Source organism: Castor canadensis, chromosome 7, assembly GCF_047511655.1.
Source record: "Castor canadensis chromosome 7, mCasCan1.hap1v2, whole genome shotgun sequence".
Taxonomy (NCBI): domain Eukaryota; kingdom Metazoa; phylum Chordata; class Mammalia; order Rodentia; family Castoridae; genus Castor; species Castor canadensis.
In genome coordinates, this window is record NC_133392.1 from 28,988,541 (window position 1) to 29,005,270 (window position 16,730).

At 46.1% G+C, this 16,730-nt stretch overlaps 1 protein-coding gene across 2 annotated transcripts in view; it reads right to left on the reverse strand.

Annotated features, from left to right (window-relative positions):
• Positions 1–2,497, reverse strand: part of LOC109698139 (polycystin-2-like protein 1) — a 45,062-nt gene extending 42,565 nt beyond the window's left edge. For both annotated transcript variants that reach the window (XM_074078523.1, XM_074078522.1), the window contains exons 1-2: positions 2,219–2,497; positions 1,669–1,781 (exon numbers count right to left, since the gene is read on the reverse strand). In XM_074078523.1, coding sequence (XP_073934624.1) covers positions 1,669–1,781; positions 2,219–2,439 — 334 coding nt within the window. In that variant the 5' untranslated portion in view covers positions 2,440–2,497. The remainder of the gene's footprint in view (positions 1–1,668; positions 1,782–2,218) is intronic.
• Between the last annotated feature and the right edge of the window lie 14,233 nt (positions 2,498–16,730).

Consider the following 16,730-nt stretch of genomic DNA (forward strand, 5'->3'; position numbering starts at 1 on the left):
CCACTGTAGAATGGGCTCCCCATGAGACAATGGACAATCCCCAGGGTGGGACACCCTGTCTTGATGGGACACACAACAGATGCCATGGGAGGATCAAGGAAAGATTCTACATTTCTGCACCCTTGACCTAGATGTCCTCTAAAATCCCGGCTGCTCAAGATGCTATAATCATTGCGCTGAGTCCAGGGCTCGGACAAGGGCCAATCACAGACCAGCTGACCCTCCTCAGGGCACTGAGCTCCAGGAAGTAGAGACCATGGGTTCATGTCACTTCTGGGCTTCCACCCTTCCAGCCTCAAACAGAGGAGTCTGAAATGGTGGACTGGGAATCTCACAATGCTTTTCCAAAGCTGATGTGGAGCTCCAGCCAACTCGGTCACTTGCAGAGAAAAACTCTGCCTTGGGTTTCAGCTGTTGTCACAGGGGTGTGAGGAGGGAGAGGAACCCTCCTTCCTAGCAGATGGTTGCAATGAAAAAAATCAGTATGTCAACAAATGAGTCTCTGACAGTCATGTGTTGAAAGGAAATAAATGGACCCCACAAAGGGTGAGTGCCCTGGGCCCGCCATTGTCCCCCTCACATGGCATGGCCCATCGTGCCCTCATGCTGTGCTGCCACCTTAAGATGAAGCGCTCCTAGCAGGCCCCTCTGCCCAGCACGGCAAGTCCGCACAGCGCAGATCAGAGCAAGTATGTCTGCTCAACCCCAAGAGGCTCACACAAGTGGGTGGTTCACAGAGATGCCTGTTACCAGAACTTCACATCCCATTTCCAAAGGCTCATGCACCCTAAAAAGCATAAAGTCTGCTGAAGGACAGAGGCCATCTAGAGAGGAGGCACCGCAGCTGGGTGGCACAAGCTATAGCTTTAGTCAGCACGCATAGAACAGCTCCACATGCTACTCTACTGAATGAGGCAAATGTCACTTGCTGTGCCACTTTTCAAGGAAAGAATTAATGAATACAGCGTTCTTATCCTCACCTATGTGCTGAGTAGCCTCTGTGTACTCCACCTTTAAAATTCCCTACATTTCTTTGACTCTGTTCCTATAGTCTACCTTTCAATCTTCCCACTTGCTTCTCTGAATTTAGGGACCAAACCTTCCTAGCTTGGGGGGTCAACTAAAGCCTCATAGATGCTTCTCCAGATTCCTGCATGGGGTGGGCTCTCCCATGATGTCACCATTGCATCCTCAGCCTCTTCTCAGGGCCCTAAGACCTGAATCATTTGTTCTCTTCCTGCCTCTAAAAGATCACAGATCAGATGTAGCTCAATAACTAACCACGTGAAAGCCAACAAACAGAAAGCAGTGAACTATCACTCTTTACAGAAGGGTAAATCTTCCACCTACCAACAGAAAACCATGGCTGCTGACTCAATGTTAGGCACCTAAACTTAAAACTGGATTCCACTGGTAATTCTAGGCAAACAGTCTTCCTAACAACTCACCATCTTTCACTGACTCAATGACAAGTTCCTTCTCAATGAAACATCTTAAGCTGAAAATGGAATAAGTAGGAGTTGAATATTATCTACACAGTTCCCAGAACACACTGTCTCACACACATGGATGCTTTCCCACAGGTGTTGCCCACAGACAAGAGTATTCATATGTCACACACAGCAGGCTTCTCACAGACAGACATCCACAGAGATAGAGGCTACTCACACAGACAAATGTCCACCAGGAACACAATGTACACCAGAAGCTCCCGCAGAGTGGTCTTGACATAAAGTTTCTGGTTCTTGGCTGCGTTCTCAGTCAGGGTTGTTCCCAGAATCCTAAAGGAATTGGAAAGATGCCCACAGTTCCTAAGAATGCCTTGACCTGGACTTTACTCCATCTCCTCCCAGTCCTTCCTGACCCATCTCCTTATCCTCTGGTGGAATCTGACTACATTATCCACACCAGTCCCTGACCTCTTCCATAGTCCCTGAGGTGACAGGGTGAAGGCACTGGGTCACAGATAGTAAAGCCATGAAAGAGAGGCACCTGTTCTAAGGGATGGTCTATGGTCTCATCAGCTTAACTCCTACAGTACATCACTCTGGGCCCTGAGGTTATGACTAAGTCAGGTAATCCCTCTGGCAGACTACAAGACTGGCCTCTGTGCCCAGACACCAAGATTTCTCCTCTTCCTCAGATTACCTTTCTCCCTCAGAGCTTGTGGTAGCCCCTTCTCTGTACTTTAATATCCCAGAAGCCTCCCACCCCATACTTCTGATGCCATGGCAGAAATGGAAGCAGAGTCTTGTGTGTCTTCTCCTGGGGTCCATCTTCAAGCTTCTTGGATTGGGGATGGAGGACTACCACATTGGAGACAGTGTATACCCTCACTGTCCTATGTGGGAAAGGGGGGCCACTGTAGGCAGGCTTGTCCCAGACTCTGCTCCCCAGTTTTTGCAGCTCCTGCCCCTCAGGACTTTCCACAGTATTCATGGGGAGGGAGGTGGGGACCTGGCACAGCAGGTGCCCAGTCTCACAGGAGAATCAGGGACAAAGGCCCAGCTGGGTACAGCCAACAGAAGGCCAAGAAAGTGGAGTCTGAGAGCAGCTGCTCTCACCCAGCCTCTGCTTCCTGCCAGGGTGGGGAAGCCAAGCCAGCCTGGGGGAGGGAACAGGGGAGAAAGAGGGTGGGATGACCATCAATCCTGTAAGGGTTCTCTCTCTCTCTCTCTCTCTCTCTCTCTCTCTTTCTTTCTCTCTGAGGAAAGGGTCTGTAAGAGAACTGGGAGCCAGAGGCTTGAAGAAGAAGGAGAGGGGAGGGTAACAAGTGTTAGATGATGCCTGGGAGAGCTATCCAGAGGTCTCACAGAATTGATGATCAAAGAACAACAAGAGGAGCTGTGGGAGGAGTTGGGGCAGCAGGACTCAATTGTTGGTCTGAGGAAATTTTCACCAAAAGGTTCTGAGGTGCCAACATGGATTGGAGTGGGGACCAAGTCCAGTATGGAAGATTGTGAGCTGCTCCTCCCCATCAGGCTCAGCCAATGATCTCTGGGCTCCTTCAGAGTTTCCCCTTGAGCTGTCCTCTATTGAGTGAGAAGGAGGCTCCCTCCCTCACCCCACTCTCTTGTCTCACATCTTAAGGGATAGAGTCTCTATTTTCATCACAGTCTCCAACCTTTAGTGTCCCTGTAAGGAAATCTTGATCCAAACAACTCAGGCCTGGGCTCAGCCCCTTTAAAAGACTGTGTGCTCTGACATCTAAGATGACTGTTATACTCCTGAGTTGGTCCCATGAATCTCCTGCCCAGGCTCAGACACTGGAAAGGGGTGACTCCCAGCATGATCAGGGACTGAGGGACTGTCAGTGAGTCTTCCTAGATGGATGTGTGCCTGTCTCCCCATTGTACCAGCCAGTGAGAGCACTCCAGGTGCTTGTTTGCTTTGGGAAAAAAGGACGAGGAACTGCGCCAGTGTCAACCATCTTGTGTTAGATCAGCTGAGTGGAAGGAAAGGGGAACTGATGCTCTCACCCGTGAGCCTTTGAACAATTGCACAAGGACCCCTGACTTGCAAAATGGAACCTTAGGACAGGATGAGGAACAGGAAGCCAACAGTGTGGCCCTGAGAAGCAGGGAGAGAAACTTGAGATGGTTTCTGTTTCCCTTTGGGTAATTTTGAATGCTGGAGGAGACCTATGATAGGCTGGGCTTTGAACAGACTCCAAGAGGTTTCTCATGTGACAAGTCTCCCTATTCTGAGAGCTCAAGGTCAGGCCAGACTGCGTCATTTGTGGCCGCCTTCTTGGTACCCATCCTTTTGCTTTTCCCTGCTCTATGCTGAGCACTCCCCTTGTGTGTACCTCTGCCCATGTGGCCCAGGGGACAGTTTATGCAGCACAGCTTGAGAAATCTGGGAAGGTGCTGTGCATTCCTGTGGAGTTTAAACTTACCCAAGAAGTTGCAAGTGTGGTAATCAAGTGGAATCTCCTGATGACTTTGTCAGTATTTCTTCATATCCTTGAGTTTCGAAGGGTACCAGACCAGACTTTTCCTGTTTAAAAAGGGTAGAGTAAGGCTGGGCCCTGGTGGCTCACAACTGTAATCCTAGCTACTCAGGAGACAGAGATCAGGAGGATTTCTGTTCAAAGCCAGCACAGGCAAATAGTTCATGAGACCCTATCTTGAAAAAATTCCATCAGAAAGGGCTGGTGGAGTGGCTCAAACTGTAGGCCCTGAGTTCAAACCCCAGTACCACAGGAGAAAAGCAAAAGGTAGAGTTGCTCAAGTGGTAGAGCACCTGCATAGTAAGTGATAAATCCTGAGTTCAAACTCCAGTACCACCAAAACAAACAAATAAATAAACAAACAAATAAATAAATAGGGTAGACAGTGTGTGGAAGGTGGAGGACCCGAAGCTCAGGCTGCCTCTTGACCAGCTCAGCAAAACCTCAGAGCCTTGAATTTGAATTAATTTGAATTAATCTCCTAGGTTTAACTGTTGGCTCAGCAACTCATTAATGACATGGTTTTGGACGAGTTGCTTTTGAGACTAGCTTACTTATCTATAAAGTGTTGACAATAATGCCAGTCCTGATGATTGTTTTAGGATTAAAATACTGAAAGAAGAGGGTTTATAAATTGTGTTTTCTGAAACACAAACCAAATTTAATCATCTTCCCATAGCATCCATTCCTGCACAGTGGTCATGGTAAGGTAGATGTGTTCAGCCAGGACTGTGTGGACATTGTCTCTGAGGGGCACAGGAAAAGAACTGGCTGTATCTACACCAGTACATTCCCATCAGCTGGGACCAGCAGAGTGGAATGATACCTGTGGGGTGGAGGGAATTTGAAGGTAATCTTTGAATGAGAGCACCTCCTAAGAGGGGTTTAAAACCACACATCAGGTCTGTGGTCCATCAGAACAAAAAGCACCCTTTGTCGAGATGCCTGCTAGCCCACTTGGTGAATTGGTCCCATTACTTTCATAGTCAGCTTTGGGGGATACATTTCTGGCTGCTCACTATCCTCATGTGGACATTGAGAAGAGAAGCATCACATGTTTGCCTCCAGTGTGCTCCCATTTCACACCATGAACATTTCAACTAGTTCTTCATGACTACCCAGGTCCACTAGATCTTGCCCAGCAGCCCAGAGACAGCAGAGCCTGCGGAAGGAAATTTATGGCCCACCTTCTGGTAAGCTCTCCAGAAAGAATCTCAGGGATAAGTCACCTTCTGTTTTCCAGAGAAAGGAACCCCGGGTGGTGCACATTTCAGCTTCTGCAGGGAGCTATAGCTCCAACCCCTCCTGTATTCTACATATTTCTTCTTCGCCTTTTTCACCCCAAAAAGCACAAGCAACAGGACACACTCTACATGTAACTGTGGCTCACTGTGGCTCACTGTGGCAAAGCTTCTTAATAGAAGACACTGGAAATCATCTGTCTGTAAGAGTGAGCCCTGGGTATATGACCTGAAGCATCATCCACACACCCTCATCAGCTGTGTGCAAAACCCACTAAAATCTGAGTACCCAAATTTGCAGCAGCAAACATCATAGGCCGAGCAGACTGACCAGAGTGAGCTAAGCTCTTTCTCTGCAACAGACACCACAATGCCACCTCCCCAGGGCCTCCACCAGCTCCTGCTCAATACATCCAGCCAGACCAATCAGACCCACTGGAAGGTTCTGCCGTATGAGTCCTATTGTAGCTGCTCCTAGCCCAGGAAGCCTAGAAAATAATATTTTGTTCCATTTCATCAAGGACTTCATAGAGGCTGGAAGTCCTCTCATCAAAATGACCATTTTATCCTTTCTTTTCCTTCCTATTTTTTCCCCTATCTCACGTCTTGCCAGAATACATTTTGCACCTTCCATGTTTCTTAAGGAATCCTATTTGAATGAGATTCTTTGTTCTAACTTCTAGAGCATTCCTCTTGTTATCTATGTCCATCTGTCCTTGTCTTCTAAGGCATATTCGGAAGAGGGAACCAATCAAACCCTGACAGGAGACAGATGATGATAACCACAAAAATAAGGAAGTAAGTGTTCATTTCTCTGAGCCATGGCAACTTGCTCTGTGGCCATGCTCATACCCCCTGCTGAGTATGGTCCAGACACCATGTACCTGAGTGCTCTGAAGCAATCCATCAACGTGATTACTTCTAGGCAGAGTTCCAGCTGCATCAGGCAGGGGTCTGGAGCCGAGGTTGAATGGGGTGGAGAGGGAGCTCCATGTGTTTGAGATGCAACCTAGAAAAAAGGGACCCACTGCCAGGTGATGGGAAGGTCAAGAAAGGTGTAAGAGAGAAAGGGAATGTATTTGAGGAGCTTGGGGAAGAGTACCTTAGAGAAAGTACTTCTTCTGAGCCTTGGAGCTCCTCACCAAAACCCACCCGAGGTACAGCTGGCTATGTGTCCAAAGCCTGCAAAGAGGAGAGATGGAGCAGCAGAACAGATCCTCCAAAGGCATACTCTCCCAACACCCATTTCAGAACTGCAGGGCAGTCACCCAAGACACCTCCTGATTCCAGCCTCTGAGGGTCTGGTGACTGAGTCACATACTCTACCTTGTAGAGTCCTCAATCCAGCCATGAATGCATCTCACAACTATGTACTGAGTGCCTACTGCATGGTTGATCCAATGCCTAGTTCTAGGGATGAAGCAGCAAATAAGACCATCTGCGTGGAATTCACACTGTGATGTAGAAGACAGGCACCAAATAGATGTGTGACACATTCATGAAGTATAATACACAAAGAATTGCAAGGGAGAGACACAGGGAGCTACAAGGCTACACAGTGGGAGACCCACTTTCTGCAGCCCAGGAGAAATGGAATGGTGACTTGTACTTTGCTTCCCCTTTCTTGTCCCTGCAGCATGCAGTTTCCTGAGACTCAAAAATATTTTACTGCTAATCAGCACAGAGGAGCAGACCAAGTTACAAAACCAAAGAAAGAGATCCTTACCACACTGCAAGAAAGGCTGACTTGTAGCAACTGGGAGTCCCTGTGGTCATGGGGAATGCGAGCTAAGCTGAGTCTGGACTCTGACATCGGATCCTTTCCTATAGACCTGCAACCAACCACTTTTCCATTCTTGAACTGGGTTATCTCCTCAGAACCTAGAAAAGAGACAGACATTCATGAAAGACTAGCTGGCAAAACTATCCAGTGATTCACTGTTTCCCAAACAGGAGTTCAGAAGCAAAAGCCTTATTCCTGCATTAACTTGACCCTATCATCCCAAATCTAGGACTCTGTCCTGGTATTTCTATCCACATCCTTGGTACAGTTTTGTAAGCTGATAAAAAGGAATCTTAAATTTGAACAATAGAAAAAATGGTTAATGGGATGCTGAGATCTGGAGGAGCATGGTTCAAAGGCCAGCCTATGCAAATAGTTTGTGAGACCCCCCAACTCCAAAATAACAGTTGTAAAATAGATTGGAGGTGCTGCTCAAGTAGTAGAGCACCTGTTTTGCAAAGTAAGTGTGAAGCCCTAAGTTCAAATCCCAGTTGAGTCCCTCAAAAAAGAAAAAAAAGCATTAAATTATGATACATTCACATAATAGCAATTGTGCAAAAAATGATAATGTCATAAGATAATGCTTATCACAAGTGTGGAAAGTGCTGTACACATATCTACAGTGTAACAGAAACCCAATTTTGAATATATATTATACATGGAGGAATAGATTAAAATGGATTAAATGAGCAGCGGTCATGTCTGGATGGTACAATTACAGGTACTTTTAATTTCTTTCATTTTTTTCTACAATGATTATAAGTGCATCATATTCAGAAAAACAATAATCTGAAAAGCTAATACAGTAGTTTGGAGGTTTGAGGCTCCTGGTGAGCTGTCCTCCCATGCTGTCTCTCCATTTCAACAAGACAACATGAGGGTTTATTTCTTGACCTGGATGTCATCTATGCAGTAGGTTTGCTTGTCACGTCCCTGCATTGAGACATTGCACTAATGGCTACATCCACTGAGATTCCAGCTGGGGAGGAATGTGGGTGGACTGTATGGCAAGTGTGAGAAGGGCCACAATGAGAGGGCTGGCAGCTAACAGCGGTTCAGAGGATGGAGAGTGATTTGGCCTGAAGTGACAAGGTCAGGAAAGGAATTTGGGAGGAAATGGCATTGAGATGGGAGTTGAAGGCTGAGTAACATTTGAGGAGATAGAGATAAAGTATATGTACCATTTATTTACCAACCAGAGGGCAGACACTTTGCAGTGTCTCATCAGTTAACTCCTACACTATCTTTTCTGGTAGGACCTATTGTCTCCATTTTACAGGTGAAGAAACTGAGGTTAAGAAAGATAACTTAGGATGGAATGAGGCTTCAGTGGCCAAGGGAATGGCTTCATCTGTGTCTTGCCTGCAGGGAAAGCATCAGAGCAAAGGCAGGCAGCAGGAAATAACTGCATGCCTTCTGTAAAGAACAGTGCTGCTTTCACTGCAGAATAGTAAGCAAGCCTGCAAGAGACAAAATGGAAGTCTCTTGGAAGGATGAGAGTTTGAGGCAAGCCTAGGTTACACAGTGAGAACCTGCCTCAAAAACAAAACAAAACAAAAAGGGCGGGGAGGGGTGGGAATGGGAGAGGTCAGACACTTGATTCCCTGGGAATGGAAGAACAAAGATGATTTCTGAGCAAAGTAATGAAATCAAAGCTATAGTTATGACAGTCTGACAATAAGATGGGCTGGTTTGAGAGTAATGTATCATTCAATGTGTGCAAGTATGGCTCTGGTTTTAAGAAAAGAAAGTTTGAGGCTTATTTCAAAGTCAAGGTTCCTATAATTTTTGCTGTACGTAGGGAAAGGAGAAGACCCCAAACACTCAAATTCTCCACCCCTCCAGTCTCCAGCAGGATTATACAACATAGCAGGACACCACAGAGGGGCTTTACCTATCATGACCACCAGGTGGCAGCATGACCCTGATCCCCCACCCTCTGACTTCATGGAGGGACTGCTCTTTCTGCTCTTTCTGAAGGAAAAGCTGACAAACCAGTTTGGAGGACTGTGCATTCAGAAGGTTCCCAATACAGGTACTAGCTCTTTACTTTTCCTCTGGGTAACTGTGAAGGCTCATCTCCGACCCTCCCAACAGTTCCTAACCTTCCGTGTGCAGCTGAGTCCTTTTAGAAGTAATCATGGAGACTGTGGCAACTGGGGCTGCGCGGAGGCTGACCCCAATGAACTAGATGGGGAGGAGAAACAAGGTGAATGATTGAAGCATCATCTAGGAAAGGGTTAGTAAAGTCCTCAGGGAGCCAAAATAGACCATCAGGGAAGTGCTGTGTCTCCCAGGAATGGACAGGGAGCAGCCTTGGTAAAGGTGACACCAGGTGAACAACCTTGGTCAGTGAGACACCCTGTAGGTGGAGATCTGTAAGGTCCCATGGCCTCCATACCTTCTTTTGGAAAGGGGCAACTCAGTCCTAAGGAGTCTCTACCAAATGCCATGTCTGCTCCCATCCTCTGAGGGGGACAATTTACTCCTCACCTCCCACCTCCAGTGCTGACCTCACTCCCTGCTCCAATCCCTCCCCAGTTACAGCACAGGCTCCTCCCACCTCCTGAAAGGGACTCTGTTCCTGTTCCCTGGAAGAATCTAGATATGCCAGTCCTAGCTCTTCCATGTCTCTGCCTTTGACTCCTTACTTATAGTCCTAACCTAAGATTTGATAATGAGATTGATTATCTGCCTGAAGGCCTCAGCCTCTACCACAGGTCTAGGAACAAGCCTGCCCTGGCAGGAAGCTGGGTGACCAGCATTAGGCTTGATTCCTTTCCTGAGGACCTTGTTTCTCAGGTGACCCTCTACTGGCACCAGAGTCAGTAGTGATATCATGCTTCAGGCCAAGGCCAAGCTAAGTGACAGGGCAGTCACAGCATTGCCAGGTAGCCCAGAGGGCCAGGTAGCTCTTGGGCATCAGGAAGAAGACATTGGCCCAAATTTATGCAGAGAGTGTAAGGGACAAGAATGCTAGGTACTTGGCATGTCCTGTGGACTGACAGGTTACAAGCCCCCTTTGGCCTCTATGTATGCTCTTGAGGATGAAAGAATTGAGGTAGGATGAAGGATTCTGCAGAGTATGGGGCCCTGGACTTGACTCCTCTCCCAGGGCTGGTGCTCAGCTGAAAAGGGATGAATGCAATTGGCTCTCTGGGCTGCCCCTTGAGAGGAGGACATAGAAAAACCAATGATTCCACAAGAGCAAGTCTGGGCCAGGTGACATTACAAACCCAGAGAGGGAAATAACTCTGAAAGGGAATCTAGCCAACCCCTGGTGGGGCATCAGCAGAGCAAAACCTGGAAATCCACCAGGATTACATTTATTTGTACCTTGGACACCAAAGGCAAAGTTTCCCTTTTTCCTCTTGAGTAGGGAGAGATGGGAAGGAAGGTGGAGTTGGATCCTGGAGTAGAAGGAATACACTTATTGGGCCTTCCAGACTGTCCCTTGCCCAGAGTCTGGAGCCTGGAGTAGGTCTATGGAATAGGGGTGGATGGTGGTGGAACTGGGAGAAGCAGAGCCCAGTAATTGTCTTTCCTACTTTCTACTTAGCACATCTGTTCTGCAGTTGGAAAAAACTACTTACCAGGCAAAATATGCTAAGTCCCTGCACACACCTAGCACATGTGAGGTTCAGGTATGTTCCTACCACAATATCCCTGTCTCAGCAACCTTTCTGATCCTTATAAGTAGTGGTCATATAAACTTTACTGGATTGGTGGGGAACCTAATACAGTGCACTAGGCAGAAACTTTAAAATACTGCAATGGCACTCTTCTCAAGCCTGTTGTCTTGTGCTGCCCAATTCTTGGAGCTCCTCCATTGGGAAGGGCCCTCTCTCCCTTCCCTGAACTCCTACCTACTTCCTAGGGTATGTTTGTTTCTGTGCCCATCAGATGCTGGTCCATAGAGTTTGCTATTGTGTTTTGTCCCATTTCTCTTAGAAACCTGTGAGCTCCCCAGGGTGGCAGAACTTTGGCCCCATTCCCGACCCACAGAGGGGAGCATTGACTTTCCAATGGGCATGAGGAGGCTTGGTCAACATTCAATGCCCAGGTGGATACCTTGCTGCAGAAGGCCAAGATGGGAGAGGCTCAGACTCCTGGCTGGGAAATGCTCTGGGGAAGCTTATATTAGGCTATGGCTGGCTGCCCTCTGAACCTTGGAGCTCTGAGATTGCCACCTTAGTGCTATGTCAGTGCAAAGCAAGAGTGACATCAGTGCAGACAAGGTTACTGTAGGACAAAGGGACAGCTGAGGAGAGTGGGCTGGTTGCCCATGCTTCAGTGGCACCTGAGGCTAGAGGAACACACGAAAGATGGCTTGAGTGGAAGCAGCCAAGGAGGAAAAGAGGGAAGAGAGGAGCAAGAGTGGGCCTGAGGGGGCAGGAGTGACTGGGATCTTTCTTATACCACAGGGGGAGAGGGAGGCACTGATTCAGGACTCTGGGGGTCAGTAGGCATCTCCTTCCAGCCACTCTTGACCAATGGAGCTGCCTCTCTCTGACCATAAAGTCAGAGCTGGGACAAGCCCCTTTGCCTCCCACTTTTACCCACAAGCTGAATCAAGGCAAGAAGGACTCTCTTGTTCATTGAGTAATTCGTTGTTGGAGGCCCAGGGCCTGTGTCAGCCTGTCTTCTCTATGTCCATCCCTGATGGAAGGCTCAGGTATGGGGCTGCTCTCCAGGCTGGAGAAAGATTCCCTTGCAAGACTACAAAGGAGGATGGGGGTGGTCTGAGGTCTGGGAAGAGCCATCCTTGCAGGATCAGGCCATCATAGAAAGTTCTAGGCCTGACCCTGTCCTAAGACTTTTGTCCCCAGGACTCGCTGCCCAGGTTGTCAGATCCTACCACACACCCTGCCACTAAGACATGAGGTGTTCTAGTCATACTGACTACCATCAGGTCCCCAGGAGAGGTAGTCATAGGCTGGTAGAGTCCTCTCCCCAAGGCCAAATACCTATGTCTTCAAACAGGCTTGTGCAGATACACACACGCACACACACACAATGAGAGAGAGAGAGAGAGAGAGAGAGAGAGAGAGAGAGAGAGAATCCAGCTCTGTGTTGGACAAGGGGAAAGCAGGGGTAGATGGTAAGTGTGAGAGGAGGTCAGGGAGAGCTCTGTGCTCTGTGTGGACAGACACATCTGGTAACCCAGGGAGCTCTGGGCCGGACAAGTGCATTGGCCTCTTCTCCACCAGGGCCTCACAATGGAAGACACTCAGCCCCGTCTCTCCAGCCTGAGGGATAGGAGGAGCCATGTGCCAAGCGTCCTAGTCAGTGCAGTGTCTCCTGAGGGTTGTTTTTCCCTCCTGTGGGTTCCAAACTGTCACCTGCTCTTCTCCACACCTAAACTCAATGGCTCCTTGGGTTTTCACACCAGCACCTTCTCCAGGAAGTCTTCATGCTTCTCCCAGGATGGTCTGGCCTGTGCTTTCCCAGGAGTCTCAGCACCCTCATCTGAGCTCCATCAACTGGAGGCATGGGGATATAATCCATGATGATGGGAACTGCCCAGTGTGGAGTTCTGACCCTGAGGCCAGGGCCCTGTGATGGGTTCCATTAACATGCACTGAATGAGTGACCTGTGTGTTCATGGAGGTGGGGGACCCATCACTTTTTTTCATCCCATCTCCTCCAGAAGTAAGTGATATCCAGATGGCTGCAGGACAGACCACCCTGGGCTCCGTCCCCTGGGCAGGAGGAGTGGAGAGACACTCGCACTATCTCTCCTGGCTGTCTGCTGCTTGACCACAACACAGGGAAGCACTCATAGCCCAGGCACTGCCCCTTCCCGTGTCCCAGAGAACTGGCTGGGGCCCACTGAGACAGGACCAGGGCTGGCTTCCATTCCTCCCTCTCCATGCTGCCCTTGGACATGAGGAAGCCTGAGAGGTGCAGGGTTATGAGGGCAGTTTCTGCAGCTCTGATCTCTGTCCCAAAGCCACAGTGCCACGAGTAGGGTGGATGGACAGATATCTGGGGCTTGTTGCATAACAATGAGCCTCAGTGTGCTCATTTATTGGAGCAAGCTGACACGTGATCTCACAATCTACCAAGGTTGATGTGACATTGCCTGGAAGGTTTCTGAGACAAAAATTTTTATACAGTATCATTACCTATTTAAATCATGTAAAATTAATAGCATTTAGATATTCACAAGGTTAATCACCATGATCAATTTTAAAATGTTTTCATTACCCCAAAAAGAAACCCTGCTTTCCTTAGCCATCATCCCCACACCTCCTCATCCATCTTCCCCCGAAGCCCTAGGCAACCATGAATCTGCTTTTAATCTCTGTTCTGGACATTTTATTTAAACAGTATCATTTGATTTGTGTCCTTTGTCACCAACTTCTTTCACTTAGCATTTTATTTTCAAAGTTCATTTATGTTGTAGCATGTGCCAATATTGCACTCTTTTTTATTGCCAAATAGTATTCCACTGTGTAGATATGTCACTTTTTTTTGCTTTCATTTTTGTTTCTTTTGTTATTCTTTTTTGATATGCCACTTCTTGTTTATCCTTTAGTCAGTGGGTGGAGATTTGTGTTGTTTCCATTTTTGGTTGTTATGAACAATGCTGCTACAAATATTCATGTACAAGTTTTATGTGTGTGATCACTTCTTTGGGTATATATCTAGGAGTGGAGTTGCTGGATTATCATACATACATACACACATACATATCTGTATATAATTTAATATATATTATTATTTGCATATATGTTTTTGAGCAGTCTCACTGTTTTGCCCAGGCTGCTAAGGACTTGCTATGCAGCTCTTGAACTTGAGATCGTTTTGCCTGAGTCTGCGGAGTCCTGAGGTCTCAGGATGTACCACCACGCTCAGCTATGATGACTATTTTGAAAGAGAATGGAGTGGAAGAAAAAGTTGAGAAGATGGAGCCTGATTATAAGTCAGTAGGAGTTTTACCTCCTCCTTGTGACTAAGCGCTAGTGTCGAAACTGGTACAAGTGCAGCTTGTTGAAGGTTTAATTTACACCACACAAGAAAGGGAGTTAAGGCCGGAAGGGTACATTCAGAGTAAGTTCATGGAGCTTTGAATACCAAAAGGAAGGCGCCTGTATATAAATCTAATAATAACAATTCCAAGTTGACTATGCACCCGATACTGTACTAATCCTCTTCATACATTATTAAATATTCAAAGCAGTTCTGCAAAAAAAGAAGTATCATCTCCATTTTATGAATCAGGACATTGAAACTCACAGAATAAATTGCCCAAGTTTAGCTGGCACCTCAGTAAATTTCTGAACCAGGATCCCAGCCTAATATTTTCTTTTCCCTCCCATTTATAATATTGTTTTATATTGTTGAGATAAACATAAATATATGTTTGCATCCTACTTGTGAACATCATTATGGCATGAACACATTACAGTATCATTAGAAATTCTTCTTAAGCAATATTATTTTTGTGGTGCGGAGGATCAAACCCAGGGCCTCCCACACGCTAAACATACACTCCACACTGAGCTACACCCACTAGCTCATTAAACTCTATTTTTATTGGTTGGCACAGTATATAGACAGTGTGTATATATATATATGTGTGTACATATGAAATCTGCGTTACAAAATACATATGCAATGATTATGATAATCTATCATTTTATATTTGTCACTTACAATATTGTTTTATTATATTATTTGTAATATTATAAGATTGTGCATGTTTGTGAATCAACTTATCCTACCACCAGCAGTTTAAAGAATGCCTACCTCATCTCATCCTCCCCAGTATTGGATATTGTCAAATGCGTGATATTGAAAAATTACATATCATTATTTTTCTTCCATAATTAGTAATGTTCAACATTTGCCAAGAGTTCATTGTCATCCATATTTCTTGTGAATTCCTATTCAGTCCTTTTGCTTTTCTATCGTTTGATGTTTTAGCTATATTTGTCAATTTGCACGAGCCCTTTTTATTGAGAGGCTGTTAACTTTTTGCTGTCATAATTGTTGGGACAATTTGTTTCTTTTACTGAACTAGGGCTCCCTGATCAAAAACAAATTTGGAATCCAAATCAGAAGGCTGGTTTGACCACTGTCACTTGAGAGCTACAGTGTGCCTAAAGCCTCAGGAGTAGAGGTGATCCCTCCTCAAAATGAAAAAGAAATTCCTAGTCAGAGAAATAGAATGAAAATCTTCCATACCCAATACCAAAGAGAGAAGTGAGAGAATGAAAATATTTTCATGCAATATTATTGTCACGTGATCTAAAATTTTCATTCTAATAAAGGAGAATGGAGTGGTGGTGACTGAAATAGACACATCATTCAGTCCTAAATTATGTTCCAGTCAAGTTCATGTCAATAGTAGTGAGAAATTTCCAAGAGTGTGGATGAGAGACAATTAAAACCTTGCATAATCCTGCATTAAAATACCCTTGTGGGTCAGTAGTGTCACCTGGTCATGTGCTATGTGGCATAAAAGGACCTCAGTACTACAAGCTCAAATACCATGACACCCAGAGAAATGGTGGTAAGCCAGAAAGAAGGTTTTCCAAGCATAAGTTTGTATTCCCAGCCCTGTCCTGAATATGAGCCCTGACCTGAATATGAAGTAGCAGACGCAGGAACACTTGAAAAGGACTGAATGAATACGGAGATCAATTTGTATGAATTTTTGCTATTAATGACTTATTTACTTAGGATGATTAAATGGGGCCTGTGTTTTCTTATTCTCTTCAGTTGAAGAAAGAAAATAAAATTTTAAAACTGCCATGGTAACTTGTGCCCCAGCCCCTTGTTTGGCAGTACGGGATCTGACCCCTGAGGCAGGGCTTCGTGCTTGCTCAGCAGGCACTCTACCACTTGAGTCATGCCCCCATTGGTTGTGCCCATTTGCATACAGAAATGTTTATAGTTCCAATCTCCACTCCCAAGTGTATGTATACTTTCCATTTCTAAGATAAAATAGCATCTGAATTATAAATTATATTGTAAAAAAATTGATCACATACTTATTTATAACTTTGAATTTGTCAGAACTCATACTTCCTAATACCAACGCTCTTGCTTTTCCTATATTATTCCTATTACACAGTTTTTTTGTGTACAGTTGTGAAGCAGTGAGTGACACTATCACAACCATGTGACACACACTGGATGAACCAGTCACTATTTTACCTTGATTTACCACAGTAAGATGGGACCTGACCTTTTCTTCCTGAAACTCACTCTCCCTAACTCAGACCTTCTCTGGACTCTCAAAGCTTTCTCCACAGGGCAGCAGCCTGTCTTTGGAAAGCAAATCAAGATTCCTGTTCCACATTGTTGTCTTGGCAGGCTCCCCCTTGCTTTCTCTGGCAGGAAATGCATGCCATGGCAGTTGGTCTAAGTAACATCACCAGCCTAGGTAACAATTCCAGCAGTGCTTGGTCCCAGAGGCTGAGTAGTGGGAGGGCAGGTCACAGAACACCGATTTTTCAGACTGCTCCCTATTGAAGTCTAGGGTCTGGAGGAAGCAAGTGTCAAATACTTACGCAGTTATGGAGAAGGTAGGTTGGTCTCAAAGGAAGAACCACGTTCAGCTACAACTCAGTGTACACCCAAAAGAAATCCTGATCTTCTTCCTGGAATACAGTAATACACTGAATTCTAAATCCTCCCACCCCCCAATTTCATAGGTTGAATTCTTACTCTTTATGTGATAGCTTTTGGAGTGAGGTCTTGGGAGGTGATTAGGTCATAAGGGCAGAGCCCTAGTGAATGA